At 43.4% G+C, this 26853-nt stretch overlaps 8 protein-coding genes across 8 annotated transcripts; 4 read left to right on the top strand and 4 right to left on the bottom strand.

The window, feature by feature from the left end:
* Positions 1-477: 477 nt before the first annotated feature.
* Positions 478-2021, bottom strand: L203_101221 (uncharacterized protein; the record flags this gene model as incomplete). The annotated part of the gene is made up of 8 exons (XM_066210666.1): positions 478-809; positions 867-910; positions 960-1148; positions 1195-1313; positions 1362-1487; positions 1535-1560; positions 1615-1651; positions 1701-2021. The coding sequence occupies 8 exons, from the start codon at positions 2019-2021 to the stop codon at positions 478-480; spliced, it is 1194 nt and encodes a 397-aa protein (XP_066066763.1).
* A 450-nt stretch (positions 2022-2471) lies between these two features.
* On the top strand, positions 2472-3239 carry L203_101220 (uncharacterized protein; the record flags this gene model as incomplete). The annotated part of the gene is made up of 2 exons (XM_066210665.1): positions 2472-3101; positions 3147-3239. The coding sequence occupies 2 exons, from the start codon at positions 2472-2474 to the stop codon at positions 3237-3239; spliced, it is 723 nt and encodes a 240-aa protein (XP_066066762.1).
* A 1202-nt stretch (positions 3240-4441) lies between these two features.
* Positions 4442-5060, top strand: L203_101219 (uncharacterized protein; the record flags this gene model as incomplete). Its single annotated transcript, XM_066210664.1, has 3 exons — positions 4442-4544; positions 4622-4928; positions 4976-5060. 3 exons carry the CDS (start codon positions 4442-4444, stop codon positions 5058-5060), a joined length of 495 nt encoding a protein of 164 aa, XP_066066761.1.
* Positions 5061-7548: 2488 nt separating this feature from the next.
* Positions 7549-9629, top strand: L203_101218 (uncharacterized protein; the record flags this gene model as incomplete). The annotated part of the gene is made up of 8 exons (XM_066210663.1): positions 7549-7620; positions 7665-8037; positions 8094-8147; positions 8191-8357; positions 8409-8504; positions 8575-9426; positions 9492-9564; positions 9613-9629. 8 exons carry the CDS (start codon positions 7549-7551, stop codon positions 9627-9629), a joined length of 1704 nt encoding a protein of 567 aa, XP_066066760.1.
* Positions 9630-10079: 450 nt separating this feature from the next.
* On the bottom strand, positions 10080-13139 carry L203_101217 (uncharacterized protein; the record flags this gene model as incomplete). The annotated part of the gene is made up of 6 exons (XM_066210662.1): positions 10080-10394; positions 10462-10700; positions 10777-11109; positions 11180-12612; positions 12659-12788; positions 12833-13139. The coding sequence occupies 6 exons, from the start codon at positions 13137-13139 to the stop codon at positions 10080-10082; spliced, it is 2757 nt and encodes a 918-aa protein (XP_066066759.1).
* Positions 13140-13384: 245 nt separating this feature from the next.
* L203_101216 (uncharacterized protein) lies at positions 13385-19370 on the bottom strand (the record flags this gene model as incomplete). The annotated part of the gene is made up of 9 exons (XM_066210661.1): positions 13385-13535; positions 13593-13667; positions 13731-14775; positions 14846-15371; positions 15431-16180; positions 16244-17248; positions 17345-18181; positions 18288-18424; positions 18491-19370. The coding sequence occupies 9 exons, from the start codon at positions 19368-19370 to the stop codon at positions 13385-13387; spliced, it is 5406 nt and encodes a 1801-aa protein (XP_066066758.1).
* Positions 19371-20782: 1412 nt separating this feature from the next.
* Positions 20783-22632, top strand: L203_101215 (uncharacterized protein; the record flags this gene model as incomplete). The annotated part of the gene is made up of 6 exons (XM_066210660.1): positions 20783-21380; positions 21431-21533; positions 21579-21987; positions 22039-22382; positions 22438-22501; positions 22549-22632. 6 exons carry the CDS (start codon positions 20783-20785, stop codon positions 22630-22632), a joined length of 1602 nt encoding a protein of 533 aa, XP_066066757.1.
* A 1629-nt stretch (positions 22633-24261) lies between these two features.
* Positions 24262-26430, bottom strand: L203_101214 (uncharacterized protein; the record flags this gene model as incomplete). Its single annotated transcript, XM_066210659.1, has 9 exons — positions 24262-24289; positions 24337-24620; positions 24677-24790; positions 24844-24880; positions 24946-25233; positions 25285-25374; positions 25436-25570; positions 25624-25748; positions 25801-26430. 9 exons carry the CDS (start codon positions 26428-26430, stop codon positions 24262-24264), a joined length of 1731 nt encoding a protein of 576 aa, XP_066066756.1.
* Positions 26431-26853: the final 423 nt, after the last annotated feature.

Raw genomic sequence — 26853 nt, 5'->3', positions numbered from 1 at the left:
AATGCAGTCCAAAGTTTTTCTAATTGATATGTCTTCAAGTCTTGCAGATTGCCTGCTATCCATGGATCGATATTGAACATAAATCATATTGTCAATCTTGGAAAAAAACGGCTGTTTGACGATGAGGTTCACCTCCTATGTAGTGAGATAGCAAGGCGGTAATACCTCCCAAAATCCTAAGCAGAAACGAAGAGAGGTTAGTGGCGAGGGATACTGATAGTCTGTCCACAAAAACTTTTCATTACCATCCTTATGATGTTCTTGTGCGATTTATAAAAGCCGATTTAATCAACATTCATTAAAGAGCGTTAAATGCAGAATACATTTATCATAGAAAGAAAGTTCAAATCGTTTGTATCAAACATGATCAAGATTTAAATAGTCCATTATGCCATTCTTTGCGTTTGATGACTCATTCTCGACTTGTTTCGTAACCATGCTTGAGAGACTTTGGATAGACAACTCATCTTGTGGCACTTAGAAAAAGGTGGCAGCACCAAAAAGTACTCCAACGATGCCTACCACACCAGCCAGCAAGAAACCGTCACTAGTTCTGGTTAAACCAGAAGAGTTAGGGGTTTTACCAGAAGCATTGCCAGTAGAAGAGTTGGATCCAGAAGCACCACCAGCAGTTTGGGTTGCACTACCTTTACCGGAAGAGCCTGACTTAGCATTGGTAGGAGACGACGTAGAGATACCAGAAGGAGCAGACTGGGAGGTGGTACCAACATTGGAAGCAGCTACGGTAGATCCAGAGACGAGCAGAGAAGGAGTAGCAGTTACGGCAAAGTTGGCAGTGTCGACGCCGTCTGGAATAGTTATCAGCAACAGTTTCCACAAGAACACATTAAGAACAATCAACACACTAGAGATGGTAGAGTAGGTAGCACAGTTTGAAGTCTTGGGCCAGCTACAAAGAGTTTATAAATCTTTCTGCTGGCGCAAAGAGTACGACTTACAATGCGACAGACGAGGGAGTCACCGTCTGTCCGACAGTAAACATACCGACGGTCCCGGCATTGTTATAAGTACCCGTATATCGCTGTCGGAAAGTGGACGTAGAGCCTCCAGGGAGAGGGTAAAGGCCTGGGGGAGCAGCAGGCTCACCCTCACAGGAAGTGAACGAGTTGTTGGAAGTGTAAAAGTCCCTGCCAATGATAAGTCTAGTCCTTGTCACTAAACAAGACAACGCACTCAATCGCCATGACAAACCGACAGCCCATAATGTCGAGCTCGTGTTCGCATTGCAAAGCAGAGCTCACAGCGCCAGTTTGAGCGGTACAGATTCGAAGGCAAAATTGGTCATAGGAGATCTACCACCCAGTCAGACATCATCCTCGGTACTCATTCACTGCACTCACAAATGACATCCATTCTTCGTAAAAGACATCTTTGCCTTCGACGTTGGACGTGGCATTACCACCCACGGGATTCCCAAGGTTCTCCGCGCCGTGAGGGTCAAGTTCACCACCAGTATCACCCTTGGGCTGTAATCCTCATCAGCTCCAGTTTTCCTCAAAAATGCAGCACCCACAATACCAATCTTGGTTCCGTCCCAGACTGCGATTCATTCAAGTCAGTACATCGCACGGGCCACTTAAGCGCATCACTCACATCCATGAATCTGAACATACATGGGTGTCTTGATAAACTACAACTTTCCTGTCAGCGCCAATCCTCTCCTCGCCTGTACAACCTACGTGAGCAGCCGTGATGGTCCCATCCGGAATCACCCTCGCACCATTCCTTGGCTTTGTACAATACGCCACCACGACCGGCTCGACAGAACCAATCTCATTATTTGCCCCACCGTTCACATCTGGCGGGCCCCAGAGACAAAAGTCGTCCACGCCATTGAGCGAAATGAGTCTTGAAAGCGATGTCTGATTGACGTATGACCCAATCGAGTCAAACTTTGGCTGGTCTGGGTTGGTCGGCCCATTCGGTCCTCCTGCTGTCACTTGGGCGACAGAGGATGGTATGAGAGCCAGGAGGGGGAGTAGGACCGCACTAGAAAACATTCTCCAAACGTTGAATGAATTATAAAGAAGAAGAAAAGAAAGACAAAGAGAGATACCATTCCAGCGTTACCTCCTATTTATCTGCATAAAGGATTTGCCAAGAATTTCGCCGTTGGGCAGGAGCTGGCCTTGGCAGGGCCAATTAGTTCGCCAATCGTCCATGGTTGTGTTCTCAAGGGACGGGAGCAAATTCGCCATGGGATGCTGGAGAATAGTCGAATTCGCGTCACGTGAAAGAAATGAGATGCACAATGAAAAAGTAGATAACAACTGATAAGATATCATTCAAGTTCAAGATTAATATGTGCCTGGATAAAAGGCGGCGAGCTCCTCCAGTGATGATATGTTTACGTAATATGACATGGCCGAAGGGCAACGTAACTTTTCTTTTCTTTGATTTTTGAATGGACGTGTATAGATGTTTTGCAGTTGTATCTACGCAAGATTAAGATGCGCTCAATAGTGAATGCCATCGGCATTTCTCGCTCTGCTGTTGCGTCTCTGGCTTTGCCTCGCTCGCGCCCTGTTGTCCAGCTCTCAACTCTTGTTGTCTACCGCCGCAACGCTGGACGCTTATCCATGACCTCATCTCGTGGTTGGCGTTACTCTTCGACATATTCAGAAGGGCCCCATGGACCGGATAGCTCTGAGCCAAAGACTGCATATGCGAGATTCAAAGTACTCACTAAAAAGTACGGCTATTGGGCAATAGGCATGTACCTCTTTCTCTCCACTATCGACTTTAGCTTTTGCTTTATCCTTGTCCATTCCCTCGGTGCTGAACGTATAGCCCCGATGATGGACTCGGCAAAAGAGCTTTATCGTTCGAAACGGTATGGCAAAGAAGAAGCAGAGAGGATGAAGATAGAGGATCAAGCCAGGCGAAAAGAGGAGGAAGAGGCAGAGAAGAGACAAGGCAAGAAGAATAACGGAAGTTGGTTTGGCAAGACGTTTTGGGCAGAGGCTGTGTTGGCGTATACACTACACAAGACCGCATTGTTGCCTATCCGTGCAGGCTTGACGGTTGCGTGGACGCCCAAGTTTGTTGGCTGGTTGACCAAGAGAGGTTGGGTTGGAAAGGTTTGTCTTTTTGACTTGACATGCTTGGTGCTGATAGTGTGTCAGGGCGGTTTGACCAGAGCAGCATCTCATGCGCAGACAAAAGTCAAGGCTACGAGTGAAAGAATGAAGAATCGGGTCAAGCGAAACGAGACATGATGTTGGGCGTGAAGTGTGGCAGGTTGGCATGAAAAGGAGAATGGACAATTTACCTTCAAGGTTTGCATGGTACGCATGAATGTTTAAACCGGTATAACTCTGACGCTGAGATAGTAGGTGTAGTGCGACTTACGATAATGGTACACATTGCAAAACAAGACTGACCTTTTTTTTTACCTTTAATTGTTTTACTCACTCTGAGCATCCTCCATGTGTGGTTTGTTTCTGACGGCTTTGAAGAAAGCCGTTCACGAGCGCACGAATAGTTATGGCATAGAAGGATGATGTATTCTTTTCTGTCTCCCTTTCATCTCTTCTGTTCTGTCTTGTGTACTGCATGGATGTTTCGTTAAATGAACACTCTTGAAACAGTCGTCGTTGGAAACAATGATGGCAGGAGAGATACTTTCTGATCTCTTCCTAACTCATGTTATATTCGTTCAAATGGAGCGCTGATCTTGGCAAATGTATAGGTGTCTAGCTCCAGTCTCCTCTTCCTTTCGGGCCCTATGTACGGATCACTCAACAGACAAATCCTCTTGTCCAAGTTTTGAAAAAAGTTTATCATCATATCGTATATTGTGTTTTCGAATGATAAAAAGTGTCTGAGGTGAATTATAGCCAAGTTTCGCCAACCATCATGAATCGCGAGAGGATTGCAGTGAGAAGCAACCGATCTGACTGACTGCTCAAAATTTTACCTATCTTGAACAATAACTACTATGACAAAATGTTTCTCGACTGATTGAATAATTTTGGATGAGTTGTCGATATCCTTCACTTCTCTACCATCAACTTCTCCAATTTTGACTATACCATGGCTCTCCTAATGGTCGCTTTCCCAAGAACTGTAACAACCTACCACTCACGACTCTTATCTATTTCATCGTTAACCAGTCTGGATTGTAGATATGTTGATGTGCTCTCAAGCTACGTCTACGGTAGAGATAGAACTACCTTCGACTGTTATTATGATCTACAACGCTTTTCTATTCACTTTCCATACATCTCTCATCTTGTGCTCCAGATGATGTGAATTCAACTTGGCCAAATATTGACACTTTGTCACTTTACGTGTAACGTTCGGTAGACAGTTGACTTTGTGCCACATTAAAAAATCTCCGCATAGCGCCGTCATTACTTGTCTACAACCTACCATACAAGTGGTCAAAACACTTCTTTAATCAACATCCACTTCTGTCATGTCTCTTCGCCCTCTTATCAGGAAGCCTCTAGCCACCACATCCTCCAGAACACTCATTAACAGCGTCGCTAGGCGCACTGAACACACGCACTCGGGGAATGGTACGGAGGACCAGAGCGATGCTTATACCACAGAGAGTGAGTTGTACCATTTCTGATGCTCATGCTTATCCAGCTAGCCTTCTTCTCGCCTTCATGGAGAAACGCATTCCTCTTTTTCACCGCCTCATTATTGATATACCCTTATCTGTCCTCGCCATCGACTAAGCCCATTTCCCCGTCACTCGATCCAGAAGCATTTGAAGAGGCACGAAAAGACCAATCTCTTCCAGCGTTAACAAGATGGCTTGCAAATCAAATCTCCAAGGCGGAAGTTTGGAAGAAGCGCAATGACAAGCATTTGGAGTTGAGCAAGGAGGCTGCAGAGACGAAATTGCTTTTCCAAGAAGCGGAAAGACCAAGGATTTGGCGAATGAGGTATCCTTCGTGAGTGCATGTGTGGGAATGTGAATAATGGAGCTGAGAGAGTACAGCTCTTTTGAGCAAGCCTCGCCATATAATATTCCTGTTGGTTCACAAATCGACCTTTCTGATCTCAAGGTTCAACCTGCCAAATAGAAATGATAAAGACTGTTATGAATTTCTGAAAAGGTTGCATGTACGCTAGAACTACAAGCATATGCCAAGAAGTTTCATGCTGGGATCATGCATGTGTTGCAAAGATGAATAGATGAAAGAAGGATTGAATTGATTGTTTTTACCGACATGTCTCGCAATTCTTTACCAGTGCTTAGTCGATTTAGCATCAACGTCAATTAACAGAGGCGGCCAACCACCAAATGGCGTCAACTTTCGCTTGAGTTCAACGTTATTCTGTCTGATAACTGTTTTAATCCACATTCACAAACAATTCCTTATGAACTTCTCTTCATTGGGTTTCAAAAGATACTTTTCGTATTTTTCAATGGCTCAGCTTGCATTCAGGCACTGCAGTCAATCGCATGAGCTCTTGTCTCTCGTTTCCACCATCGCGAAATGAGAAAGTACTATCCGTGCTTTGTATAAGTGAAAGTCAACAACTAAGATGCTTCATCCTACAGCATGTTGAAAAACAACGCGATATTTTACTAATCACTACAGTATCGGTTGGATTGTGTGATCAATACTTAATTTGACTTTCGCGATAAGGGCTGTTTTCGACAATATCAGAAAGAGAAGAATAAGGACATGGATCATGCCCAAGCGGCAACTGGGGATTGCAGTAGGAGATTCTGCGTTTTGTTTCACAGAAAGCTCAAAAGCATCAGCCTTGATGCTCTTTGAATGTTTGATTTCTGTCAAGAGATCATTGGTCCCGACTAGTTTGACATATATACATTGGTAAGCTGGTTCACGCGGTACGATCAGTACGATATGGATTTTCGCTAAGGGTCGTTGGAATCAATACTATCTTGGCTCATACATGACATTAAGGACGATGAGACAGATAGTAGTAAACTGCGATTGTTTAGTCAGAAAAGTTGTTATTTACAGAGACGACAATAAAATAGATTTTGCAGGTTAATAAGAGAAAAGCTCAATTCAATCTGAATTTCTAATGTCACTATGACGTGTTCACAGGAGTAATCTCTATATTCTAATGTGGCGAGCTAGATCAAAACGTTAACATTCATAGTACTCATACCAATGTCTGTTGTCGTATGGATATTGGTTGTATCAGTAGCAATGACAAATCTCAGTATACCTCTAATCGTGCAGTTGCTCGCTCAAAGCATTGTATCTCATAGTAAAGATACCACACAGAGGACTTATTCGGCTTTACGATGAGGTTGTTGCCCATTTAAACTATGAAAAGAACAGCAATTAGCGACGCTTTATCTAGTTGTTGACGAGCAAGGCATTGTAAAAGCTCAAATCGTCAGCCAGCCATTCGCTCAGTACACTTGTCCCTAATCCCTTGACTCTCAGTAGGATAGTCTTAAACCAGACGAGTTCTATGAACCAAACGTTTAATGATATCATGTTTCTTGCAATAGCGAGCGCTGCTGGTCGACTGACTTTTAAGAAGGCAGGTCTGTGTCATGAATATTACTAATAATTAATATCCACGCTCTGTACCAAAAGGTAACAATAATGCAATCTACGTTGCATTATTATTTATTGGCTATATTCCATGTCATAATTCCAAGGTTCTGACAGTCTGCTATCCACCACTTTGTGAATAGTGATAAAAATCTTGAATGGGAACAGGGTAATGGCTACACTACATATGAAGGGAAGGACTAAGAACTATTCCATTTAACAGAAACCTAGGAAAGGTTCGTTAGACAAATACCATCCCATTCTTCAAATACATCTTTACAAGTGATAAAAGGAAACGTCACTCTACCTTCCACTGCGCGGGACACAGTGAGGACGCTGTCACAATTGGGGTGTTCTGGGGGGCTTCCTTGGGACGACTTATAATAAGTAACTCTTAAGACAGCTAATTAATATTCATTCCCTAGAGAGTCTATGGAATGAATCTACTCTTTATATATCATTATCCTTCAACCATCCAATATAGGTGAGTCACCATCTTCAACAGGATACACGAGTTGAGTGTCCTGACAGACGCCTTCTAATCACTTAGCATTGATCTTTCAGTCAAATCATAATTGATGATTGACAAACCGCACGTTTTGAAAAATAAACATAACCAGTAAATCCCAATAACAACGTTTATAAAGCCATCTTGAGCTAGGAGATAAACCCAGTCACGTGATCACCACGTGTGATAAGATACGGCTTTCGGATATTCCGGAACACGAGCCGAATGAGATAATAGTTTATTAACAACTGGGTGGCTTGTTTGTTGCATGGTTGTAACAAGGAATATATATATATATATGCATTAAAGTGAAATCCATCTTGATTTTGCCTCTATCTTTTTGTCCAACTTCAATGCTCTCCATTGGTAGAAAGATTCTCAGTAGGAGAAGCATAACAGCAGACTCTTGAGAAAACATCCGACGTCATCGGCCATCTTTTGAACGAGCCAAAACTCAGCTTTTATTATTGATAACAACCTTTTTCGCCACATATTATATATTTTTCTTTTTCTATCATGGCTGACCTAGCGCAAGTATTGGATTTGCTCAAGAAACTCGATGCGAGGCAAGAGCAGCTTGCGGAGCAGGTATGTTTTAAGTCGTGAATTGTGTGTATTGACGACAGGTTCAGCTAAAGAATCACACTTGCGAATGCTCATACCATACCCATGGCTATCCCAACATCAAAGGCTCCAGCCCTGGCACTGAACATCCGCTTCGTGGCTCTCCTCCTGTCTCTCCATCTTTTTCCACCGGGGGAATAGATGCTTTACGGGCCACACGGGGATCCTTTTCTTCAGTGAGACCTTTGGAGGGACTCATTGGTAGCAGTAACACGCCTAAAGTTGATGGAAGCAGCGATGGAGCAGGCACGCCCTACGGAAACCTGAGCTTAGAAGCAGCTACCCGTGGAGCCGGAGCTCCTGGCGGTTTGAATCCTCCTGAAAAGGAGACGAGTAAGAAGAAGGAGAAAGGGTTATACCCAAGTCGAGTTATTCTCACCAGTGAGTTTTGTCCCTGCTTCAGTAGATACAGTATAAAAGCAGCTGACGGATTCAAGCTTATCCGAGTCAAGCCGGTATTAATCCCATACCCATCCATTGGGGAGCTGGTCGTGAGTACACCTTGGTTTGACGATAGACTCATGATTGAAATAGCTACTGGTCGCGAGCGTGGTCCGGTGCTTTGCTCTCGTATAAAGAACAACCTCTTGATCCGGAACGCTATCGGTGCTCATTCGGGATCTTATTCGATATATCGTGCTTTGAGTATTGCCATGGGTCAACTGAGGCCTGATTGGAGACCGGACTTGACTAATACCCATGTACGTGGTCAGGCTGACTGTCATCCGATAACGTTCATTGACATTGTATAGCCTCCGTTTAAACTACCTCCAACAGATGGATGGTTTGGTAACAAGATTGTATCATTTGATCCATGGGGTGCCATGTCGCAAGAGATTTGGGCCAAGGTGGGTAGAGATATATCCTCTTTTTGCATACTTGTATAGAGACGGGTCATTTTGCCAACACCAGTGTTAGGAATATGCCGAAGGCCTTGATGTTCGACCTACAATCTCTCAGACAAAAGCTCACATCAAGATTCAAGAGCTCGACGAGCTCTATCGTAAAGGCGAATTCCCATGTGATGGAGACATTATCATCAGTTCTCCTGAATTGCCTTCTTTTCCTGGCGTTGATCAAGGCATCGAAGTCAACACATATAAGGCTGCTATCGATCCCGTATGGTACCTTCCTGCTGTTGCTGACAGATTAGGCGTTGAAGAAGGCGGTTTGAGGAGAGCTCTGTTTGAGGATACTGGTGGCATGTATCCCGAACTTCTTACGAGGCCAGACATCAAGACATTCCTTCCTCCAATTGGTGGAATGACAGTCTACATCATGGGTGATCCTGCCAAACTGCAAGATCCCAATACGGAAGTCACCTGTCGCCCACACGACTCTTGTTCTGGTTCCGACGTCTTTGGATCCGACATTTGTACTTGCCGACCTTATCTCATCTTTGGTATCTCTGAAGCTATCAAATGTGCTCAAAGGGGAGGCGTTGGAGTCATTATTTACTTTCAGAAAGAAGGGCGTGCATTAGGTGAAGTTGTCAAGTACATGGTCTACAATAGGCGTAAGCGTGGCGGAGACTCTGCGAGCGAGTACTTCAACAACACAGAAAGAGTTGCTGGTGTCAAGGATGCCCGACACCAAGCGCTCATGCCAGATGTTTTACATTTCCTCGGCATTAAACATATTCATAATCTGATCAGTATGAGCAACATGAAATACGACGCTATTGTAGACAGCGGTATCACTGTTGGGAACCGATATGAGATTCCAGAAGAACTGATTCCTGCGGATGGCAGGGTTGAGATTGACGCCAAGGTAGATGAACCTTTTGCTTTTAAATGTCCTGTCGTTTTGTTTGTGGCAGTGCTGACTATTGATAGATTCAATTCGGCTACTTTTCCAAAAAGACAGTGACCGACGAGCTTGTCAAGCAGACCAAGGGCCGCAATTGGGGTGCGTATACAATTACACTACTTGGATATTCGTTGACAACCTTTGAAGAGGATATCATTCATTAACATTTCAATGATTAATGCAAGCTCGCTATTATGAGATGACTTGCTGGCGTATATTTCAGTTGTTTTTAATTTATAGATTAGTTTTTAGGGGATATTACAACAGAAGGCAAGATTAAGTTTCCCTCTGTGATGATATTTGCATGTATGACGATATAGTTAGTCTGCATATATGATAAACTGCTCAGGTCTGATATCTCAAAATTCACAAAAGCTGTATATGAAGCGCACAGACATGCAAAGAATGATACATGCAGTTTGATGCAAGCTAATCAACAATACAAGGAAATAGAATAGATAGTACAGCCACAAGACAAATACAAGGCCACACAAACAACACAGCTCCAATCCACATTAATCTCAATGAATGTTTGATTAGTCTCTAACTTCTTTTCTCAAATCAAAACAAGGGCAAAAAAGCTCAATAATGCAGAGCAAGATTTATCTACAGGCTCATTTCTTTGAGTCTTTAGGAGTCCATCCAATCAATAATGATCGCAAGTTAGTTGAAATTATTCTATTCAGATTTTGATTGTCTTCAATCTTGTTCGCTATTTCCTTGCCACCATTTATTTGGCCTACCATGTCATCGTTCTTATCCCTACCAGCAGCATCTGCTTTGTCTTGACCCTCACTCTCGTTTTCTTTCTTGATCTTTGGTGCAGATTGGGGGCACGTTGAAACGTTGTCTCTGTCAAGATCCTGTACTAAACTACGAAATGTCAAGAACAGAACCTCCGCTTGGGCAATCGTAGAATCTATGTTGATCTAAATTACCAGCCCGTCAGCTGCAATCCTTTCTGTATTGTTTTATGATTACCCCACAAGTACTCACGGTTCCACTCAGATCATTTACATACTTCAAAACCTCGTCAAACTCTCTGAGATATCGAATGATGACCTCTCTTTGCTGCTGCAGTATACTCAAAGCCACAAAGAGGACAAATTCGTAGGAGTAGTAAGAAGTGAAGAGGACGTCCCAAAGACGTGGGATGGTTGAAAATGGAAATTCCCTCTTGAAAAGTATAAGGATCCAACGATATGTGAAAAAAAGATTAAGGGACGAGGTTTGCTCTGTTTAACAGGTTAGTGTTCTCAAACATGGCATTTGTGAAAAAGCAAGAGAAAGATTGGCTGAAGAAAAGCGTACCCAGATGATTATACAGCCCCGGATCCATCACGCTCAACAGCTCTAATAGTGTGCTTAATTGCCTCTTCATCCCGCTCTGATCTCTAAGGAAATTCTCTTCCAAACCTTTTGCCTGTTTGCCCAGCCTGAATTTGACCACTTCGTCATTATCCCTACTCATTTCTTCACCGTGTCCTTGCATCAATCCTACCAAGGCCCAAAAAGAATCTGCTTCGTTACCGTCGAAAACATAGTAAATAGGGGACAAAAGATCGGACATGCCTTGGACATATCCAAGTGAAGGTGAGTAGAAGTGGTACGTCATGAGAATCAGGCGAAGGGATGCGATATGAGCTGATAGTAAGAGGTCAATTCAAAGCTTAATAAAACGTAAAGGATAGGAATAGGCAAAGAATTGACATACAATTTAGTCTAGCTGAACCGGCTTCTTCTTCATCCATCTTTCCATCGAAACCAAAATCCGTTGTCTCTTTGCTTGTAAATTCGCGATCCCAGCTCATCTTTACTGAATACGTTTCGGTGCCAATCTTGGGCGACTTTGGTGCGTCAGAAGAGGAAGGAGATGGAACAGCAAACATGGGATGTGTACGATCAGTACGCCGACAATCAACATCTATACGGTGCCATTCCTCTTGCCATCCCTCAAAGTTTCTGCCTGTTCCAGACTCCTCTTTATGACTCGAAGCACCCCACTCAATATCGGCACGCCACTTGTGTTTAAGCTGTTCATACACTTGACGATGTCCTTCACGAACCTCAGCACGTTCTTTTCTTCTGGCCGCCAACCATTCTTCTCCGCCCCTAAGACCACCAACTTTCCATGGGATACTTCCTAACAAAACCTCCCATCCTTCCCTTCTCGCTTGCACATCGATAGGATCATCACTAAAGCCCCTTCTGAAAATCTCGCAACGTACCCACTCCTCTGGGCGTGCGTCTGTTTCAAACGAGCGCCAATCTGTGAGTGTGATGGGTTCCTCTGGTACTCGGGTTGAGCTTGGAATGGGACGTTTCGAAAATGTTTTTGGTAAAAGGGAGAAAGCTCCGAGAGTAGACGATAAGTCTTCTTCTGTGGGCGAATGTGATAGGCTTATTACACCATCGGGGTCAGTAGAGGTGGGAAGACGAGCTTGAGCAGCCAGCTCAGAACGACGGTTCTTCTCGCCTTCCTCTGCAACCACACGAGCCCACTTTGCAAGATATAATCTTGCCGATTCAAACTCCTCCTCGACTTGTTTGCCTTTTCCGCCCTCGTTATCGCCATTTTTCCTGCCTAACTTTTCCAACTCGCCAGGGGCATTCACGAAGCTTCTCACTGCAGGTGGCAGATGCGGCACAACCGGTTGAGCCAGAGGATGCGATAAAATTTGAGAAGCCTTCTTGCGTGAGAGGTTTGTCAATGTTGAGAGAGAGGTAAGGATAGATTGTCTGGGCGAGGCGGTGTTGATGTTGGCTAAAGCAGGGTATGTTGGTTTGGGTGGATAATTTACCCCTGGCTTAATGCCTATTCCTAAAGAGCCAGCCGATGATGAACGACGGTGCGTTGGCACAGTAGGTACATCTTCATCTTCCACTTCGGCTTCATGGACTTGGCGATCGGCCTTACTTGGATTGACAAGCCACAATTGGGCGCCTTTACTTTTCTTTGGCTGAACCAGCTTTGATTGAATGAGGAGAGCATGAGAGGATAGGGCAGAGAGAAAAGGCGGGAAACCCCAACGAGCTTTAAGTGGTGACGCTGTGACACTGGATCGAGGTCGAGGTTGAGATGGGTCAAGGAGGGGCGATTCGTCGTCATGAAAATACAGTGTCGGCAAAGAGACTCCTCCGATCAGACTGACATATGTATGAGTAAGCGATTCGCCTTGAGACGAGGACCTACTTAAGCGTGGCGGAGCCATACCAATACGTCAAACTAGGGGGGTAGACAAGAATGCTATAGATGCTGGCGACAGGTATGGAGAAGGCGTATTGTTCACCTTTGGGTGGAGGAACAGACACAAAAACATATTCTATCTTTTATGAGAATGTATCTCACCTCCATCGGGGCACTCACCATTCTCGACTATTTCAGCTTCACTGTCAGACTTTTCCCCGATTTTCTTGTATCCTTCTCGGTCTTGGGCATCCATTCGTTCCAGTACTACCTCTGGCACCCAAGTGACAAGAACATTATCACCTAGTGCACTTGCCTCGTTTGAACGAACGCATGTCTGCACAATACCAAGATACCCAGGAATATTATCTGTCCTCAACGCCGTTGGATGTATGGCAACATGAGCCTTACAATAAATCAGTTTAGCTTTACCTGGTGGCGGAGAGGTCTCTGCCATGGTTGAAATTTGTGACTGCGATTCAGACATCGAAATAGAGAGATGATGAGATGTCAAAAAGTAGAATAGCAAGTCAACTGTGAAAGAAGATTACAAAAGTGACCTTTGTACTGCATTTCTTGAAAATGATGACGTAGAGGAGGTTCCCCTTTCATTTAAAAAACTGAACTTATCATACTACATACATAGGCATAAGCATAAGAGCTACAACTATTGCTCTCTTTACTAAGAGAAAAACACCAAGATAAAACGGAATAATCCCTCTAGAATTATAATCAATCCCTTAGTGGTTCAAGGAAACTACAAATAACCAGCCCAATGTCCCCATTCTCTGACCGTCCAACCAAGACACCGTCATTGTCGATACCCAGCGTTGGGTAAGGAAATGAGCGCAAGTTTCCTATACGACCAACCTCGTAGAACACACTAAATTTTTAACTTGTGAGTTATGATAGATGGTAAAAACTATTGAAAAGAACATACTCTATCAAATCGCCGCATACCATTGGCAGAAACCATAAACCCCTATACTGTTTGTTTCCCAGCCGAGAAGGATCACTATTCGATATCGTTAGTACCAATATGATAATAAAAGACTTGCTGCAGGAAAGATGCACATACAAATTCGCCACACAAGCACACTGATAAAGTAAACTCTCATTTTTCCAACCTTCAGCAACCTTTCCGCCTCCTCTAGGCATTTTCCCTTCTGTCACTACTACTGCATCATTAGCATTTTTTGCTGTTTGACACAATCTACGAGTATGTAAAGATGGATGTGCTCCAAATTGCGGCGATGGAATACCATCATTTCGCAGGCTGGCCAAAGACATCGATGGTATATCAGAGTTGGAAACTGAATTGAGGCAGACTTCAGAACAGCTCAAATCTACCTTACTGCTAGTGTAGGGAAATGGTGTCACATTAATATAGTTTCTTTCTCCTTCTTTCTGTTTGTTTATAGCGGTGCTAGCGTCACTGCTTTGCATAGCCAATATTTCAAACTTATGTCGTCCAAAAGCACGTGTTGAATTTGTTTCAGATCTAGGCGGATCCATGGACGAGTTTGAAGGAGACGAGCCCAGACCGCCCCATCCTTCATCCTCATTTGGTATTTGAGGTAAATTAAAAGAGATTGTTGAGGGTTCTGAGGGGCTGAATTGCACGTTTACCGAATCAGAGCCTACTCCACTAACAAGACCAGCAGAAGTGGAAGGGCCAGACAGCGGAGTTGTTAGTGAGGTGGCTGAAGGTGGGAGAGGAGCAGGGCATAGACCGGAATTTTTCCTCGAATGACTGGATTTCCCTTTTTGAGGTTTGGAATTAGATCGCTTGACCAAGCTGAACTTCGATCCTGACCCATTACTATCCTTTTCTTTATCCTTTTCTGTAAAAAGAGGTGAGGCTAAGATCGCGGCTAGACTATGGGACCCAATATTCTCTGAATGAAGAGAAGAAGACCGATGGCGAGTCGTTTCTGGGGCAAATGCAGGGCTGCCTGGCCTAGAGGATGGCAGAAACAATGAGGTAGGGAAGATGACGCTACTGGCCGAATGTCGAAGGGTCGGAGAAGGCATAAGTTCGAATAGTTGAATTTTTGAATGATGATCGGATACCTTTTGTAATTCGAGCTTGGGTGGTTTGAGCGCTGATTTGTTATCAGTATCTGTGAGTGTCAAGAGAAAAGTCAGATAACAATAAGTGATCAAACGCAAGAGTAGAAAAATGAGACCTACATGGTTTTATACTTTCAAGACCATCCAGAACTCTAGCATAATCCTTCCAGATCTTGAACCATTTCGCTATTATCTCCTTACTTTCCATCCTAGTTTCTTCTGCCCGCGCATCTGACTTGCATGTATCTTTGCCCGAGTTGTCAACACCAACAGTGAGCCCAGGATACAAACCTTTTCCCAAAGGTGACTGTATCCAGGTAGTGACAAACCCCTCCAATTTTATCTTGACTTGGCCCCAAAATTTTCCTTGTGCTCTACTAAAGCTGACCACAATGAAATCCAGCATTCTAGTACATCTTTCTAAAAAAGCAGGCAAGTCCTCTAGCAGTTGCTCATGTAGAGCTATAAACTCTATAGCGCCTTGAGTGACAATGCGTGGAGGGGTCTTATGAGAAGAACATAATTGATGATGCTTAGTATATGACGACATGAGCGAAGATCGCTTAGAAAGGATGAAAGTAGGATTTGAGAGAGACGAAAGCAATAGTGAAAGCGAGGGTAAAATTGACGTCATGACATTTTCAGACTGTGGTCCTCGCTGTTAGTTAAGATACAGCTGTAATTAGAAGGAAAACAAAAACCCACGAGTTCCTCCCAGGCTTGGATGACAAGTGTATCAACAATATTTCTCATCTTCAGAAGCCTCGTATCTAAGGTGTCCGTTGAATCAAGTTGTATTACTCTTAACCAACATTTTATCAATCCATTTGAAGCCGTCAAGCTTTCCTTCGCAGCTGCTGTCCAGAGGAGCATGTCTTGCCCGAGTTTTGGAATATTATCTGAGAAAAGAGCAAGGCGGGCAGAGAGTGAAGCAAGGCGAAAGAGAGAGGATTCGGACAATTTACTTGGTTTTCGATGAGCGAGGCCAGCAATATGCTTTTCTTTTTCCTTTTTAAACCTTTTCAATCCCAAGAGCTTTCCTTCCTTCTTATCTTTCCCTCCTCCCGTTGCTCCTCCTGCGACATTTACATTCATTCCAACCCCAGTTTTTGAAAGCGCATTTTCTACAATGTCCTTTCTTCTCGTCCTCTCATCAATTTCACCAGCTAAACGTGTGATTTCTTCTGCTGCTCGCCTAATACAAAAATAATCAGGATGACTTCGATCAGTTAATTTCAAGAGGTCTTCGAAAAGCAACGGATACTTTGTTAGACGTTGAACAGGCTTGATGAGCATGGAATCAAGGTTCCATGCATGCGTATAGGGTGAGATAGATGACCAAACAGTGTTAATGTAAAAAGCAAAAGAGGGCTTGAGAAGTAAGGTAGAGAGTCGCCGAGAGGCTTGAGATTGGCGAGCACAGTAGTGGATGTAAAGTGGTCTTATTTTCGGCAGCTAATCATTGAAAATTAGTTGCCTTATTCCGTAGTCATGTATACATCGTAGACAAGAACGTACCATCTCCAAGAAAACCTCTCCAACCCTATCGCTTTGCTGTTTCCCTATTTCTTCAAATTGCCCAACATCTCCAAGTGCATTTTCAAATTTATTAGCTAGCTCTTCCGCCAAACTGGCAAGTTGCTCCAAATTGAGAAAAATAGTTTTGATATCTCCCGATGAGAGCGGCTTGCCAGTAGGTGGTAACATCGAACTTTTTTTTACTTCAGTCTTGACAAAAGTATGTTGTATCTGAGCTGGCGTCTGCGGATTAGAAATCGAAATACTCGATGATCGTGATCTTGACCCATACCGTGAGTAATCAAGGTAAGCACTGAATCCATCCGATGGGGGTTTTGGAGGTGGTGATGTCGTCGAAGACGTCGAATTAAAGCCATTGTTACGGCTGTCCTCTGTTTGGTAAGTGTATATACTGCTTCTCTTTCCATGGCCTATTTTCGCTTTCAGACCTTCACGATCACCGCACTCGAAACGCGACATAGGCATCGAAGGGAATGAGTGAAGCGAGATTGACTTAGCATACACAAAGGCATCTCTAACAAGTATTAAATCTTTCGCATATGCTCGCTCAGAGCTGGCAATCTCCCTGAGTATATATTGTCTCTTGGACAGAGACATTGGAGAGCTGGCCAATAGTGCTGGTGAACTGGAAAGGAAAGGGCTGGCAGCCACAGAGCCACAGGCAGAGGTTGTATCGGATTGACGTGGTGATGGAAGATCACCTTGTGGCGATGCACCAGAAGGATAGCAACGGAGAATAGGTAAGGAAGACGACTTGGTCGACGATTTGCCGATTGGTACTAGACCTGTGTGTGAATGATTAGTACTAGACGAGATAGGAGTATGTCCCGTTGTTGCCTGATCCGTTGCAAAGCCTTCACTCATACTTCCCCCAACGCTGTTGGCTGCAGAAATTGTATTTGACGGTACATCAGGACTGGCCATCCGCCCGCTGATACTGTTTGAGATGACTCCTACGACCGGGCGAGGTACAGAATTTGACCTCTAGAGTACTCAAAGCATCAGCATACAATTAGGACAATGTTACAGCATAACAAGAATAAAATAATGAAAAATTGGTAAGAAAGAAGAAACGCTCACCTTGTGTCTACTGGCTGTATATTCCAAGTTTGCTCCATTTGGGATAGAATCTACACTTGCCCTCTTTTCATGATTGCTATGACGTCCCCAGGGTAGATGTGCCGCGATGACTCCAGACAAAGGTCTCCTCTTATTTCTACCTTTCTTTTCTTTTTTCTCTTCGGACTTCAATTGAAGACTTGATGCGCTCCTAGGAGTTGGTACAGTAGGTGCGTAGCTCGTAGCGGTCGAGAGCAAAGAGTCTTGACTGTATGCTGAGGCAGCTGTGAAGGTCGTGTTCAACGTGTTACGATAAACAGAGGTCGAAGTGACACTAGGCGATTGCATCTGATCATTGATGAACGTTGATGACTGTGAGAAAGGAGATGATGGTGGTAAAAGCGGTGAGACAGCCGGACTGTGCGACATGTCTGAGTTGGAAAGACTACTGTTTGGTCTTATTTCATTTGCTCCCAGCCTTACCATTGCTTCTTCATTCGCTTCCAAGCCATTGACAATTTGCTCTATTCTTCTTTTCCTCACACGAGGAGTCAAGGGTGTCCCGACCGCGGCTGTTATACTCTCCAGACTCTCTTGTCTAGCGACAACAGATGTATCCACAGAAACATCAGAGCTGTCATTTTCCTCTTGTGAACTTGCTTTGGATGATGATGCAGAACTAGGCACAGATGATAATACAAATGGAGTGTCTCTATTCAGATTTCTTAGGGGATTTTTCTGTGGAATAGGCGGCGTAGGTGCCTCAATAAGTGAGGACGACAGCGATATACGTTGAGACGTGAGAGGAGTCGTGACAGAAAGACCTGGATCCTTTCGCGTAAGTTTTGGGACGAAGACCTAAATATTATCAGCAAAGCCGAATATAAATAAATCAGAACCCATGGTATTAACGGCAATCAGCACAATGGTGAAAAAGGGTTTGCGAAAATTATATCTGGCTTACATTGCTATTGAGGCTGTACAATGATACGTTTAAAGAGGATGTAGAACTCGCTCGACTGTGTAAATTAGGTCTGTTCGATAGTTGTCGAGAGAGATCAGAAGGCAAAACTGGCTGGGCAAGTGACAGTAAGAATGGTCCTATTCAGACATTGCCAATCAGTTTCGGCAGTAATATCTCATTGTTGATATAGTGACAAAACACACCAGTATTCCGACCAAGATTATGTTGGTCAATATCCGAACTCTTCATCGTGTTGGCAATGCTGTTCCTTGATGATTGTCCTGAGTCAAGATAATCATTGATTCCAGATATGCCTTCTCGTTCCTCTGTCTCTGAGCCTCTACAACGTTCTCCCGCTGCACTCTCTGTGCTATCTGCCACGTTGATCTCCCTTTTTTGAAGGGAGTAAAGTGGTACCACAGGCGATGCTGGGGTATAATACACACCCAAAGTAGATTTCTCACTTGTCTCTTCGTTGTTGGGTTGCCGGTTGGAATCGACAATCTGTATAGATCTTTGACTCGAGTGGCCATTTGAACTGTCTGTTTTCGAAGATTTTGGTCTCAAAGGGGGTGGAGGCAGCCGTTTCTTTAACATAGGCGTGGGCAAAAGTGATTTGATTCGCCTCGATCCATCTAGTGACCCACGAGACAATGGGCGATCATGCGGCACATCATAGGACAAATTCTGAGGAGATGAACTGGGACACGGCGCTTCGCTCGGTAAATTGTGAACAGAAGTCTGTGAGTTGGGTGGCCTGATGGAAAATGTATAACTTGCGCGGCGAACTAACAATGGAGATGAGCTCAAACCTAAAGGATGATTCTGTTCCGAGTGGGATTTAGCGCGTTCTTCATTACCAAGCAAGCCAATGGCAGATGGCCCGTCAGATAAGCAAGAAAAACTGCGTGGTGATGGTGGTGGTGCTGCGATTGATCCAAATGAACTGGAGGCCACGCGGGGAACAGAACATTCTGATGAGGGAGATGCAATACCACTGCCAGCTTCATGTCTTTTGACTGTATCGGCGACCAATCCTGAGGATACTCTGTGTTTTGGCTTTGACGTCGATGCAGCAGGCATTCTTGTCAGTGTCAACTGGGACAGTGATTTGATTCTGGCCTCCACATTGAAATGTGTTGGAAGTGAGTTGAAGCTGGGGACCACCTAGGTGCTTCAAGATGCGGCTATTGCTTTTCAAGATAAGTTTCCTTTTGAAGAAAATGGAAGTGTAATTGCAAAATTGTTTGTGAATGAAACCAATGGACAACCCAAGAATAGGAAGATCAATCACGTGGAATTAAATCACACGTCATAAGTTTTATCATTCAACAATACAGAGTGTACTGCATTTTCAAACCATTTGCTGATATTGTATCTATATTTTGTCTTGTAATCTAAATTGAGTTTAATATCATCCCACAAGTAGTTTTCGTCTGGCTTCAACATTCAAGTTGAAATAATTGCCAGCACTAGGGATGGGCATCAGCTTTTGCAATAGTCGCTCACGTTTTTCTTTAGCAAATCCACCCATCCTCAGTACTTTGCATTTTTTTGAGGGTTTTACTTGGTTGCTAAGTCTGATAGAACAGATCGTATACAGGAAAATGTGTAAGCCAAATTCAATAAATCATTGCAAGGTTCAAGCCGTGGCTGGCACCAAGTATATTTGTTAGGATTATGGGCAGGGAAAGGCTAGAGGAGCGCAGGATATTGTGTATGCAGAGGACATGGTAAGTTGAATGACTGCCACAGAAATGACAATGATATAAGGAAGGACTCATCATTGATAGATCTTCAGCGAATGAATCTTGATAGCTGTCTTCATCTATTCTAGATAGATATATTTTGTTCAATCTACCTCTAGTCCCAGCGCCTGGAGTCCAAAGCCGGAGAACCAATCCAATCTCCTGGCAAATCCTTGCCATTAAAGCTTCTTGTAAATACTTCGTAATGAATTTGCAAATATTATTTGGAAGAAATGGCTTTTCTTTTCATGTCAATGTTGAAAACCGTCGGACATTTAAGTTATGAAAAATTTGATCCCGTCGGATACAAAGCCAACAACAATTATGACACTTTTTGAAACTACTTCAAGCAACTATTTCATGACATCTTTCTAACGTCGCAAAACCATTTCTAATAGAGATTACTATCAGGACTTGGATTGGGTCTTGGGTCTTTGAACTGAAAATCTTGGGACGAGGCTGGCTTGAGTGAGGAGTGTGTAGCTGGAATAGACGAAGACAGCTATTGAGATTCATTCTCTGAAGAGTTGCCAACAGGTCCTTCCTTATATTTTCTCGGCTTCTATGTCTATTGGCCAGGTCCCGGTTCACTCAATCATACCATTTCCGAGGCATACACAATCTCCTGAGATCGCCAGACCTTTCCCTGTCCCGTTATCCTGACAATTGCATCCTTTACTAAAGTATACAAATTTTCCCAATCTCATATCTTTGTCCATTAGCAGCTTCAACCTATCAGATCGCAATATGTTCACCTCTAAGTTACGTTTGCAACGCTCAAAACCAATCACGAGAATCTTGTTGCTTGCCTGCTTCGTATTGGGTCCCGCAGCATTATTCAACTTTGGAAAAGACGAGGATGGCATCTGGGATGCCTCATGTTGGTCAGAAAGACGCGGCAGTTTTCATAAGACAGGAAAGACTTCAAATGGTGAATGGAAATTATGGAAGAGCTCAAAGTCGGCAATAACAGAAGACCATCACATCCCTCGACTTATAACAACACAACAGAATGTAACAACTACTCAACTCAATCATCCTGGGAAATCGAGACGGATCAAACCTGGATCAGATCCACAAAATCCTCAGTACATCTTTGGGCCTCTACCAACGCTAGATGAGGCTTGGGAATTCCTACATCCATTGTTGAATGAAGTCAAACAAAACACACCTTCAGTTCCAAGAGAGCATGAACTTAGTCATTCTATCTTTCCTCCCTTCTTAACACAAGATTTGAAGGACAGGTATCAGCATTTAAGAGACGTATGGGATAAGGATATTGGGGACTGGGTGAGGGGCCCAGAGAGGAGGTGGTATCTGGTGACTGTTTGTCGACAAGTGGCTGGTAAATTCTGAAGGACTCGAGGGATGGCTCAATGATGCTAATGATTTTAGGTATGTTGGGCGACTGGTTTGCTGCATGGACAGTCCTTGCCGACTTTCTAGGACCAGAATCGCTCGTCTTTTCCCTATTAGAGAATGATTCGGAAGATGGAAGGTAATTCTGTTTCTTTTTTTATGATATATCTAATGTATGCCACAGCGGCGAAATTCTTGCCCATGCTATGCGTGCTCATCTTCTCAATATTGGTGTACCTCCAGCCAATATCAACATCAAAACTCATCTTCCCAACGTGGATTGGGAGCAATACCATCGTATTGAGGTTCTGGCTCAGATGCGTAACGCCGGAATGCAAGCATTTTATGATTCCGGTAGTACTTCACCTGATGGCCATCCGTGGACTGGAATCATCTTTTACAATGATGTCTACTTGTCTGCAACACATTTTTTGGAATTAATGCATCAGCATTTCAAACAGGACGCCGACATGACTTGTGGATGGGATCATGCTGGTCGATGGTTTTATGATGGCTGGGTTGGACGAGATATGAGCGGGGATTTATACACCCCTTTCCCGGTCAAGGAGGAAGATAATGATCTTCCTCAAAAGGCAAGTGTCCATTGGTTATAATCTGATCTTACCAGACTGACCTATGCTAAGGTTTTCCCATCATCTCCCGAGACAAAGAGACGCTATGACCGCATGCTTCCATTTCAAGTTTTCTCCGCATGGAACGGTATAGCCGTCATGACACCCGAGCCATTTCTACCCCCATATAACGTGCGCTTCCGCCGTGGTACTCCTCGTACAGAAGAGTTTTGGGAATGTCAATTATCCGAATGCTCATTCATTTCTTGGGACTTTTGGAAATATGGGTTTGGAAGAATAGCAGTGATACCAGGAGTACATGCCACTTATGGCAAAAAGGATGCCATGACGAGAGGATGGATTGAGTGGCCACTGGAAGGAGATGGGCTACATGAAAAGATTCGGTGGAATGACAGGTGGGCTATTGATGTTAAGATGAAACTTTGAACAACTAGTTGAAATTATGAATAGGCCACCAGAGAGAATAAGGTGCCATGATTGGCCAGACAAACTCGGGAAGGAACATTGGGCATGGGTGAGCTCTCTTTTTAATACTTGCCAGCCAGTCTAATGCGTACACAGGACACTGTACGTTGGGTTAAGCCTCCAAACCTCGAGATACCGCCTACGCCATCGGACATAAATAGCAAAATAAAGTGGTATTAATAGTCGTTCTGCAATTTCTGATCAAGGACATTTTCCAGGGTAGAGCGTTGGCGTATTCAATGGATCATCTTTAGCAAAGCTTTTTCATCATTTATTGTAAGCCTGGACGAGATATTACCGGTCTTTGCATTGTAATTTATCTGTATGGCTTGAGATGAAGCTTGCATTGCAATATCGACTTGTAGCCCTCAACCATTGTCATGTGTTTTAGTAAAAAGTTCATCATTCACTTACAAATATGCCAAAACTTGATCTTTTGGTTGAAAACTGAAGGTACAACGACTGACCTTCCTAGACTCGAAGATTTGTAAATACTCATTATTTCTCTCTACAATACACAACGTCTGTTCTGGCTGAGGATACGAGATGTCAGTGATCGTACATTCAATTATTAAACCAAAGCTCCTGTTTGAACGATTTTACATGAGGAGGAAGCAGATAGTGGATTCAATTCTGCCTTATACACCCTTATGGTTCAAATGTTTTCTACATAATATAGACGCATCCGAACTGTCATAGATCAATTGTAGACTTTAGACAGCCCAAGCTGTAATTATTAGCTGTATCTCCTTTCCCTCTCCATTATCCTGACATCAGGACTCGTATCTTTGATGGTATATACTTTTTGCGATCTTTTTGAGCCTTGATTATATGATCATTCAACTTAGACCATACTGTAACGTTTCACAGTTTTGAACAACCTGAAGGCCTATCCCGAAGGTGATTCATATTCGGAGTTGATCATCCTAGTTATAACACTATACTCTTACAATGATGGAACAATATAGGAGGGACGGAATAGTTTTAGCCTTACATTTATTCCAACAGTGTCACATTCATCCAAAATAAGAGAGAAAGAGCTTTTGTAAAGAGTAGTGATAAAAAGCATAATGACCACTGAAAGATTTAGATAATGAAAACGATGGTTCACTAATCTATCAATCTATGAAAGACTCATTCGTAATATGCTAAACTACGTTATAAACTAGAGTCGTATCGCATGCCATGCAGTCTTATGTGGCAGATTATGCAAGCCATACTGTAAGTGGGTTCTGAAAACACACAATATCATTTCTTGGGCAGAAACCAATACAAGGCATTATAAGCATCTTCTCAGCTCAAGATAACAGACCACCCAGAGAATGAACACATAAACCAACACTTTTCATACTGGGAGATGTCCTGGATGGACTTCCAAAATTAAGGATTTAAATCTTCATGTCTACTGCCAGGCCAAAAAGCCCAAATTGTTCCTGCCATCATGAGTATCGTCATTCCTGCTACCAAAGCCAGCTGTCCTATCCTGACCAATTCAAGACTGGTGGAATGGTTAGATTGTGATTTGTCGATTGTAATGGGCGAAAGACGGATATAAAAGAGCAACTATGCGATGATTTCGGCAAATTAGCAAAAGTTATTATCGGAAAAGTGAGTTGATAGCTCACGGGGAGTATGTATCATGAATATTAGCAATAATTAAGATCCACGCTCTGTACCAAAAGGTCACAATAATGCAATCTACGTTGCATTACTATTTATTGGCTATATTCCATGTCATAATTCCAAGGTTCTGACAGTATGATACAAATCAGAAAAGCTGAGAAGCTTCCCAAAAAGGCCATGGTTCTTTCAAAACCCGGCAAGAGTATCGCTGTTCCTGTACAAAGTGCAGTCACTATCACTCGACTGATACTTCTCATCCACCATTTGAATCTTTCCTTTCTTTCAAAACTTTCAATTTGAGATTGGGTCGCAGCGTTGGAAGTGTCCGAAAATTGGGTAGGGGATGGTAAAGAACAGCGATGGTTCCGAGACTGAGATAATGGAGATGAATGATAACTTTGCTGTTGAGAAAAGTTGGACGAGAAACTGAGTTGACGATTTCTCATAAAACTCTCAACGGGAACGCCCGTATCAACAGGAAAATTCAATGATTCGGATACGAGTGAAGGGGAAATTCCAAGAATGTACTCCAAAGACAGATTGAGCTACAAACGCCACATGATCAGACTTCTCTTCCAAACTTTTACTCAGCTACACCCACAGGTCTTGAAGAGAGACCAAATTTTGTAAGAGGATTGATGATAATCATCCAGAGGGCAATGATATTGAGCACCTTTGGAAAACAGTACTTTTCCTGCATCATATCTTTCGTAATCTAAATTGTGTATGAGTCTAAATAAAGCTCAATTCTCACATAAGAAGACTCACTTCGTCTGAAACTTCGAGCCCATCATCATATACCCCGCTGCTCCAGCAATAAAAGAAATGGAAGTCGCTATGATAAATGCTTTATTGACGATTCTTTCAAACTTCTCGGGTTGCTTCATATCCCTAGCCAAACTAGGCATGACTGCATGACCTCCAAAACCTGCCAAAATCAGACCCACTTCTCCCAGCCAATTGGCATGGTGCCATTCCGGTAGCCAACTTGTTGGTTCAGGATGCAAGATGGAGCCGTGAGGACTGGGATTTGAGGGAGTAGCCTCAGGGAGAATGCCATCTATGACAAGTACAATGACAAGTAAAAGAGAAGACACAAAGGATAGCAGGGACGGCAGAGAGAGAAGATGAAGAGGCAAGAGTGTTGTTGGTACAATACTAAGAAAAAAAGGTGAGACTTATTCAACATGCCTACTGAGAGGAACATACATGAAAAATCCTATGAGCTTCCAAGTGTTTGAAGAGACATTTGAGAAAAGAACATGTAATGTGTCTCCGAAAAGCAGAATCAAGGCTACCCTGCGACACCCGGAGTCTTTCGTTCTTTGATTATCTCAACAGAGTGATAAAAGAGATATACCCAAGTGCAAATAGCTCAGTGCAAAACAAAAAGGTGATACAGCTTTCTGCCCAGGATCCAAAAGCTTTTCGCCCAATATCAGTATATCCAAGCAATGTGTCATCAGCTCTTATTAACTTGGCAAGAAGTTTTGCGCTACCCTAGCATCAGGGTTCTACCTAACGGAGACATGCTTAGAAACATCTCACGTGTAACAGGCGAGCCAGCCAAAGCCAATAAGAAGGACTGTACCAAGTATCCAGCCAGCATAAGAGAATGCTACTGGCATGGAAAGGAGTCCAATCCCTACTAGCACGGCAGTGGCATTGAAAAGCTGTAAAGGTGATTAATAACTCAAGCGGCTAGCAGAATCATTGGCTGCTTACAGTTTGGCCATCGGTACTTTGTCCTAGCTCTAATCTGCGTCTAAATGACTGCTTGTCATGGCATGGCTCAGTTGAGTCATAGAACTGTTGTTGAGTATTAGTTAGCAATGGTTGATGCTCTTCAAACTCTTCAACACTAAACACTGGGATAACTTCTCCTGAATTGTCGATTGTACTTGACGTGTATTCATGATCTTGCCCCAGCGCATCTGTCTTTAACAATGAAGTTTTATCGTCTGTAGAGGCATAGTGATTGGCAGTGGAAGATCCTGGTTTGGCTAAAAGATGATAGGGGGATAGTAGCTGCGGTAAAGCTGGACCTGGTCCTGCATGCGATTCAAGCTTCTTTATTATATCTTCTACATCTTGCGGTTCAGATTTGGACGAAAATGAGTCGACGTGGGAAAGCATTGCCTCATTTGATGTCCGTCTATCAGGCTTGCTTCTCTGTTCGCCTTCCCACTCATTCGTTAATCTTGTTTTATGGTTTCCAACAACATCCCGCTCATTTAGTCTCTCGGTCATATCATGTCTCTCCAGGTCTTCTCTGAAAAGTGTATCGCCCGAAAAAGAGCAGTTTTCAGGGGTTTCCTCATCAAGTCTTTCTGGGCAGAAAGAAGAATCATTCATAAAGGATGGAACTGAACGGGATCCACAACCTAGCTCTTGAGAGCGAGAATCTATTTTTCATGTGAGCTGTTCGTACTGTCATACTCTACATCACAAGAAAACATGAAATTTTATATCCTATCCCCTGCTAAAGTCGTTGTGGCTTACAGCTGAAAACAAGCTCCAAGGAACTTTGTACAACATTTCCTTTCTTTTTGTCGTCTTGTTCTGCTGCTACTGTAGGGATGGGCACACCGTACCGCGTGATGAGAGATAGGTGTCAAGGATTTGACTCCGTTACAGCACTTAGTACATGGAAAAGTAAAGTATAAACATGAATGTATATGGAACTATACTACGTGGCATCCGGTTAGACGTGCCAGTTACTCCGTAAGCCTATCTGCTTCTGGTAATAGGTCACGTGATATAAGACTTCAAGGGTGA

Source organism: Cryptococcus depauperatus, chromosome 1, assembly GCF_001720195.1.
Source record: "Cryptococcus depauperatus CBS 7841 chromosome 1, complete sequence".
Classification (NCBI taxonomy): domain Eukaryota; kingdom Fungi; phylum Basidiomycota; class Tremellomycetes; order Tremellales; family Cryptococcaceae; genus Cryptococcus; species Cryptococcus depauperatus.
The sequence above is the reverse complement of the archived record's forward strand: the minus strand, read 5'-3'. Positions and strand labels throughout refer to the sequence as shown.